The following is an 8,413-nucleotide window of genomic DNA, read 5'->3' on the forward strand; positions in this document are numbered from 1 at the left end:
CAGGAAAGCAGCTCACAGCCTTTCACAGAAGTGACCATCTCAGCACAAGGCCAGTGCTTTCCACACCCCTTGCCTTCACACAGCAGCATGGTCACAAAAAAAAGCAGCTGTGAAAATGAGTTTCCACTGGTGCTGTCAACAAATGACTAAAATATAATATTCTCATTAGTTTCAGTATCATGAGAGCATTCATGGCTCCTGCACTATCTTTGATTAGAGGCCCCAAGCCCAGCATGGCTCTGTGCCAACACCACCAACAGCCATCAGTTCCTTCCAAACACCTCCAAATCTGCAGCAGCCTTCGTTTGGGTAACTATAAAATATTACCAATACTTTTTTTCTGGTCCAAGCTGCATACCAGTTGTCCACCTACCTCATCCCCTAAGCCTGAAACCTCATGAAACCTTTAGGGCAGTGCCCAAGCCCCTGCTCAGARCTGATGCTGCAGAGACCTGGGAACAGCTGAGGGTGGAAATAAAAAAGTAAAAAAAAAATCCTCACTGAAGTTACAAATTCTGCAGTGTGGATTATGGAGACAGGATACCCACTGCTACAAAATCTCCAAAGTCATCATTCTGAGCAATAAAAAAAAGCTCAGCCCAGTCCCAGTTTTGAAATGTGATTTTCTCTACCCTTTTCATACACAACAATAAAAGTGTTTAATGACAACACACTGCAATTTGAAGGGGGTTCTCAGTACACACCAGMTGTCAAAAGCCCTTCAGGAATTTCACAAAACACACAGCCCACAGCGTTTAAGATTTTATTTAGAGACATCCAGCATGGGTTGCAGCTATCATTTCCCCATTAAACGATGCTGTGTAGAGGACTTCAACTCTGCAAGAAAAACAAAACAAATTTAAGAACCCTGTAATAAACATATATTTTACTTAAAATTTTTGATGGGCTTTGCTTTATCATGTGCCTGGTTTTGCATCAGAAGCCTTGACCTGCATGAAACCACACAGTTCCATATGCTCAAGATCAGTACAAGTCTGCAGATTTTGGTTTTCTCCTCAATCTAGRGCAGAAAAAACCACCAAACTGGTAAACAAAATACAAAATTAGTTCCAATCAGGAGATTATTCCAATCATGATTATTATTTCCTTTCAAAGACTACCTGGGTCACTCAAGCTCCTAAAAAACATTTAGTTTCTCAGATTACAGACAACACCAGGTATTTCCAAACTGGAATCAGTTTAAGACAAACTAAAGTGGGCTTTTAAATGGAAGTGGCATGCTTGCACAGTCTGAGTCATCTCTGAGGCTKGCTTCATTAGGATCCTCAGCAAGCACCAATTAATTTCTGTTAATCACCTTATCTCAAGTGGACAGTAGGCCATAAATCATCAGGAATGATGTAGATGGTGAGACTGTTTTTATAAAGGATAAACCCAAGAAAACTTTATTTTCCCCTCAGCTTTATCTGGCACATCAGAAAGCGTTTACAGCATCACAGTTTCTCATCCTGTTTCATCACATCACACGTGCCAGATCACACCAGGTGCAGGTTTTTACTTCCCCAGGGGAGAAAGCAGASATGGTTTTGGTTGCAGTCAGAGGGGTGTGGCCTCTGGGGAGGCAAAGGTCACAAATCACTCTGTGACACAAACCTCAGCCTGCTCACTGTTTCAGTTATTATTATGCAACCTGAACTGCAGAAGGCTGAGAATTATGAAGGTTTTTGATGGAAATTCCACTGTTCTATAAAATCCTACAAAAGCAGTTACCCAGCTAGCACAGCCACAGCTTATCCTCTTCATTTCTTCAGGAGCTGGTGTCTGACAATGAAGAAAGGGGCACCAAACCCACTCCCAAAGAAYCCACACATCAGCACGAGCAGCCGCCACTTGTTGTCCACAGAGAACGGGAGATTCTAGAGGGAAAAAAAAAAAAAAAGGAGTTTAACCTTTGCAATCAATGCATTCATTCCTTTCTCGTCCACTTAAAACTGCTGTGAATCTTAGAACAAAACAAATATGCTTTTTCAAAGCAATTCTGATACCTCTCAAGGATAGAAACACGGATATTTTGGATAATAAATAATTTTCCAGTATCTGAAGGGCACCTACAGAGAAGATGGAGAGGGACAGGACAAGGGGGGAATAAATTTAAACTAAAAAAGAGGAGGTTTTTGGCTTGATATTAGAAAGAAATTGTTTCCTGTGAGGATAGGGAGGCCCTGGCACAGGGTGCTCAGAGAAGCTGTGGCTGTTCCTGGATCCCTGGAAGTGTCCAAAGCCAGGTTGGACATTGGGGCTTGGAACTACCTGRTCCAGCAAAAAGTGCTCCTGCCCATGACAAGGGATGGAATAAAATGATCTTTCAGGTCCTTTCCAACCCAAACACTCCATGAAAACAGCTCAAGATGATAAAGATGATAAATGACCTCTGGAGGTCATTTTTGTCCCCACTTCCTCCAGWCCAAGGTGAGGCCAATTTGCTGCAGGTCTCATGCAATCAAAAATAAAATTTCCCCTGAGGAAACACAGCCACAGCCTCCCCAGTGTTCTAGTATTTAATTGTCTTCACTGAGAATACTTTTCTCATATCAATTAGGCATATAAAATGAAGCTTTTAGACCGAAGGCTTGAGAAAACACGCCAGGTACATCAGAAAGCGTTTACAGTATCATTGTTACCCCTCATACCGCAATGCTCATCATCTGTACCACCGCAGAGAAAGGCGCTGGGGTCCATCACCACACGATGAGGGTCCGGGCTCCACCGGCATCACCGCAAAGCCCACACAACACCGGGCACACGGCAGCCATCACCCCCCACCCCGCCATCCCCCTCCCCGCGACCTTCAGCGGGCCAGGACGCTCCTGCCCACCTTGCCGGGTCCCTCCTCATAGTGGCTGCGGCGGATCGCAGAGGTAGTGAAGCGGCGGACGCTGGCGGACAGCATGATRAGGACAGGAGACGGCGAACACTCGTCCGCCCTGCGCGACCTTCCCGAGAACGGAGCGGCTGAGGGGAAAGCGGAACCGGAAGCGAGGAGGAGGGAACCCCGGTGCACGACGGGAGTTGTAGTTCCGAGCGGTCACGTGGTACCGAACGGCGGCCTGTGGTTGGTCGAGCCCCGCGCGCGCGCTCGCCGCGGGGGTGGCCTGATCCCGCGCGTCCCCGCCGCCATTTTGCGATGGCTGAGGGGCGGAGGGGAAATGGCGGGAACGAGTCTGGAATATGTGATAAAATGGTCTATATCAAAGTCATAAGRTGCTTATGAGGCCTATTCATTGAAAACTTTCTATTTTATACATTACCAATAGAACAATGTAATAACTTTTTATATATTATTAAAATACAATGTAATCGCTTTTAATATATGATCAATGATAGCTTATATATATATTGCTATAAGCTTTTTAATAGTGTATTAGCAACATATAGTGTACCAGCTGCACGTAATCTAACCAGCTGGATTAGTACATAGATAGGTGAAATCACCAAGAGGCATAAATCAGAAAAAGTTCTGAAAAAAGTAGGCAGGTAGGTGCTATAACAAGGAACAGTAATGAGAACTTGGCAGAAGCATGGGACAATGAGAAAAATAATTGGAAATTACGACTTGGAGGACTAGAAAAAAACCCATGAATGTCACAACTGTGCATGCCCTGAAGACAAAAGTGAAAACTCCACCGTGATGAAGAGGATGGTATCTCATTAGAGGGAGACCTCTGCAACCAACAAATTGAGGATGACACATATGTACTTGTAAAACTGTTATATCATGTATTTTTATGTTCAAACTGTGATATCGTGTATTTCCGTGCCCATGTATAGTGATGGGTGTATGGTGTGTGAATGGGGGGCAGTGACAATGGTAATGTTACGCCATGCTTATAATATAAATATGTGCTAATTTAAAACAAAAGCAAGTGGGTTAGGAGCAGAAATCCCCCTCACCTCCAGTGCTGCAATAAAGAAATACCTACTCTATAGACAGCGGTCTATGGAGTTTTATTTCCAAGCCTTTTTTTTGGGCATCAGGTATTGAGGCTTAGCTATGTCATGCAAACTGCACGGGGTGATTTTTAATGTAGAATTCATGGATCCTGCTAAATGAACGAAAAATATGGTAACCACATGGTTTGTGTTGGTAAAGCCCTTAAATCTCATGCAGTTCTGGACTTCCCACCCTCCACGGGCAAGAACACTTTCCACTAAAATTGTTTAGTGTTTCCACTAAACCAGRTTGTTCCAGGCYTGGCCTTGAACACTTYCAGGATRGGGGCAGCCACCCTGTGTGGCATTTTKAAACAAACTTTGGCAATGTGAAAGGGAGRAAACCCCCTGAGCACCCTTTACATKTGTCASAGTAATAACAAAGTTGTTGCCAGAATTAGTGGTCTCTATTTTTTGTTCCACATGGAGTACTTTAAAGACAAACTCTGGTTTTTTTTTTTAATATTTACAGGAAAAGGAGTTTGGTACTGCCATCTCAGTATTGCAAGGAGTAAATTTATTTTCATAGCCTTTCTGCATATTTCCGTGATGTCTGTCAAAAGATAGAAAACCAGGATTTTTATGTTTACAATTGAATATTTGTAATTAGCAATACATTGTAAAATACAATAATTATAAAAAGTAATAAGTTGGTAAAGACAGGTTGAAATGAGTTTGAGAAGTGAGCCTTAATTCCATATAKTTGGTGGACCTTGACCATTAATAGGTGATATAGAACTTTAGGACACATTTTATCATTGTTAGTGGAAATAGTTGTGATTTCTTTGGGTGGTTATTTTTCAGAATTTTTTTTCCCTTTGTTTAGATAGACTTTTGTTTTTGTCAAGAGATTGCAATCCTTTCTCAAGCGTTTCCTAAGTGGTATTAATAGTACAGTAGTACTCTTCAATCTGCTTTATCATCTTAATAACAAATTCTCATTTTTAATGTAGATCTTCTCTTCCTGTAGCAGATTTTAYGCTGTTGCTGCAGAGGAGATGCTGAGCAGGGACATAAAGATTCCTGTTACAGAGTTTCATTAGCAATAGCATTTTAATCCGTGATGCTCTGCAGACGTTTTCTCTGTAGACAGAAGCAAAAATCTCTAGCTAAATATTTTAGAGGGTGGTAGATCTCTGGAGTTGTTTTACAGCTGAAAAAATATATCTAACACTCATATCTGTTCTCTTTCAAAGCATGAACTAAGTGCTCACCATGGAGCTGTGGAGGAGTTTAGAGTAACAGACTCGGATGGTATTGATTGGAATTTTGGCAAAGGAATGAAAGATAGTATCTTCCAAAGTGTTAGAAATATGGTCTACAATAATTATAATGAAGAGAATCAGGTAGCCAGGCCAGATGCTAAGTGCTGCACTGTATGCCTTTATATAAAAGCTGTTGTAAATCCACACAAATTGTGGGAATTATAGAATTAATTACTGGGTGAAACTCCCTGACCTTTTTCATGTGTGGGGTCACAGGACGGGTGATTATAATGGTACCTTCCATCTTTTAAATCTGTGAAACTTTGAATCTATGCTTTTATTGACATACATCTTTTTGTATCTGACATTTTTTTCTTCCTTTAAAAAACTTGTTACTTTTTGCCAGGTTGTCTTTTTCATCTTCAATAATACATTGCATTGTGCTGCTATGAATATGACTTGGTGATGAATTTCTCCAGGTACTGCTTTCTTATTAATTTTTCCCCATAAAGAATGTTTCTGTTCTCGAAACATTTTTTTTTTTAAATAGAGGCCAAAAATACAAATAAAGAAAAACATAGGTAGCCAAAGAAAATAGTGCACAGGATCTGTCTTTTGTGATCTTGATGGAAGAAAGAAGCATAAGAAGTTTAGTGTATGTTTTACAAAATATACAAGGCCATACTTCGGGGCTCAAAATTGCCAATCATTGAGATGAAGTGAGAGAACCAAGATAAAAATCTTACTGACTTTCTAAATCCTCTTTTTTGAATGAAGTAAACAGCTGTTTTTAGATGCTGAAAATATGTATAATCAAGTTCAGATGTGTGCACTTCACGAAAGCTTTTTAACAGCGTAAATTCTGTAAATTATTTTGCTGGTGTCATGGACAGAGGGCTCAGGAGACAAAACAACCATCATAGRTGACACAAAAACATTGTTTTCTGCAGAAATTATCCTCCATTTTTGTTGACCTGATAAATTACTTTGTTTAGCACTCAGCTTAGGAATTAACCTCTCTTCAGTCATGAGGTCAGGTGTTAACCATGAGGGTAAGCACTTGTTAAATGTTAAGTAATGAAAGGGAAAGGCTGAGTAGAAGCTGGGAGAGGCATTGTAGAATAGATGTTAATTACATGGTTTTTAGCATAACTGTGGTTAATGAAAATATCTCATAATGTCGGTCTAATTTCACAATTGTAGAAGTCTTTCATAAGAGTAATTAACTTTCCTCACATATGGCAAATGCTTTTTTTCCCCACAAAGTAGGTATTCTTAAATATAAAATACGTTAGAAGTATAAAATAAACAATTATTAATAATGTGGTGGTCTTCAGCTGCAAAAAGAGGTGTTGGTATGTGAAACATTTGTATTCAGCACAATGAAAAGCTGAAAACCTTGAAATGTAATGCAGATAACGTTAGTTTAAAAGAGTTATTACTCGGAGAAAATACTTACCTTGATTTCAGAGAGCCCACATAAGTCTCAGGAAAGTGGAGCAGTAAAAGGAATTGTCCTTTGGAGKCAGTCACAGAGTTGCTGCAGACATCAGCAATAGGATGCCCATGGGAGGAGGCTGTTAGGAGAAGTGGCATCTTTTATTCTTCCATTATAGTTCTTAAAACCAGCCAAGCTTCCAAATGTGCAAGCCTTCTTTAACGTGTGAAACTGAGTTACTGTCAAATGTAAATATGCATTGAATATAATTTTTTTCARGGTGCAGTTCAAAGAACACTTTCCTCTCCTAGCTGTTCTTTGGAGTGTATAATTTCACAGATCCAGTTCAGGGTGTAGTGGCACACMGACTTAACACTTAACCCACAGGAAGGTGTGAAGCGGTTGTAGCATTAGAAAGGTGGAAATGGATGCATAGAATWAGTGCTTTTCTTGGCAGCAACATCGGTTTATATTGGCAAAAAGAGCTTGTCCAACTACAGCTTTACTGCTGAATATATATATATATATATTCTTTGGTATTAAGGCATGAAAAAATTGTTACGTGAAACAATTCCTTCCCAAGCCCCAGACTGCTAATGCCTAATGCATTTATTTATTGTATTTCCCAGGATCATCCTTGAATATATTCAAGATGAGATATTCATGGTAGGTATTAAAATATTGCACATTTAAGACAATTCCAGCATATGTTATAAACAGGAGGATAAAATAATTGGAAGTTTCTATTTGTACTGTAATATCTATGTATAAAGATCTTCCTGACAATCTGCTGTTTTTATTTTATCAACCACCATTGCACAAATGTGACTTACCTTGTCTTTCAGGCTCTATAATCAACAGTTTTAGCCTTTTATGTAAGAGTTAACATATGCAGCTCAATTTACTCTTCTCAGCCTGAAACMCATGATTTTTGCACCTGTTTGAAATCCGAAAGTGGGCCTGTGCAATTAGGGTTGGCCTGTTAGCTCTGCTTTTATAATTTGGTTTGCTATTAGGATCGTAGGAGGAAGTAACACAATACCTGTGTAATTTATACTTTCAAGCCATCATGAATATAAAAGTGCTGTAGAATCTTCTTTTCTGCATTTCTGTTTGCTAGTGTCATTTTGTTGTGAAAAACACAGGTAATATGAAAATGTGAGCACAAATTTATAGATTGAATGTTACTCATSAAAGCAGCTTAGCTGGATGTGCATAGGGACAAAATTACAATTTTGGCAATGTACCTAGATAAATATATTTTCAAATTATGTGAGATAGTTCAAAAATTGCCCCTTCATGTAAATGATTCCTTATGGATGCAGAGCCTCATTTTTATGTMCTATCTGTATTTCAACAGCTGAAATAAGTGTCTAACAATAATATTTTACCCTGAAAAAAATTAATTTTTTCATTAATCTTTTGCAGCATTAATTAAATCTCCCAAAAGCCTGTTTAAAATATGCAAGGGTTGGTTACACACAACCTCTTCTAGAGGCTTCATGAGAATACAGCACTTGCACGGTGAGTAAGAGCTACTTTGCATTATTTATTTTGTTTTCATGTCTTTCTCTAAAATGGAGTATGTAAAGCTCTGTATTTTTATCATAGACACCAAAATGATTTTCAATTAGAGCAAGCACCATTATAATTACTTGCATTTTGAACTATCTCATTGTAACAGCCATTGCTTGGTTGTTAAAGCTTGTGCTTGAAGGAACTCTTTGGTGTGGGGGAATATAATAGGAGCTCCAAAATCACCATTTTTSCTTGCAGGTGCAATACTCAATTTACTTGGTGGTAAAAGCAAAAAATGCTC

The 8,413-nt window shown here is 39.3% G+C and overlaps 1 protein-coding gene and 2 non-coding genes across 3 annotated transcripts; all 3 read right to left on the minus strand.

Moving 5' to 3' along the window:
- Positions 1–751: 751 nt before the first annotated feature.
- On the minus strand, positions 752–3,011 carry LOC130585178 (cytochrome c oxidase subunit 7C, mitochondrial). Its single transcript, XM_057385559.1, has 3 exons — positions 2,837–3,011; positions 1,732–1,877; positions 752–837 (listed from the first exon to the last, which is right to left on the minus strand). Exons 1-2 carry the CDS (start codon positions 2,909–2,911, stop codon positions 1,761–1,763), a joined length of 192 nt encoding a protein of 63 aa, XP_057241542.1. The 5' UTR covers positions 2,912–3,011; the 3' UTR covers positions 752–837; positions 1,732–1,760.
- On the minus strand, positions 1,432–1,492 carry LOC130585179 (small nucleolar RNA Z39). Its single transcript, XR_008966565.1, has one exon. It is a non-coding gene; the product is annotated as a small nucleolar RNA Z39 (small nucleolar RNA).
- LOC130585180 (small nucleolar RNA Z39) lies at positions 2,610–2,672 on the minus strand. Its single transcript, XR_008966566.1, has one exon. It is a non-coding gene; the product is annotated as a small nucleolar RNA Z39 (small nucleolar RNA).
- Positions 3,012–8,413: the final 5,402 nt, after the last annotated feature.

This window comes from Malurus melanocephalus, unplaced genomic scaffold (genome assembly GCF_030028575.1).
Source record: "Malurus melanocephalus ecotype Western Australia unplaced genomic scaffold, MMel_1.1 scaffold_842, whole genome shotgun sequence".
Taxonomy (NCBI): domain Eukaryota; kingdom Metazoa; phylum Chordata; class Aves; order Passeriformes; family Maluridae; genus Malurus; species Malurus melanocephalus.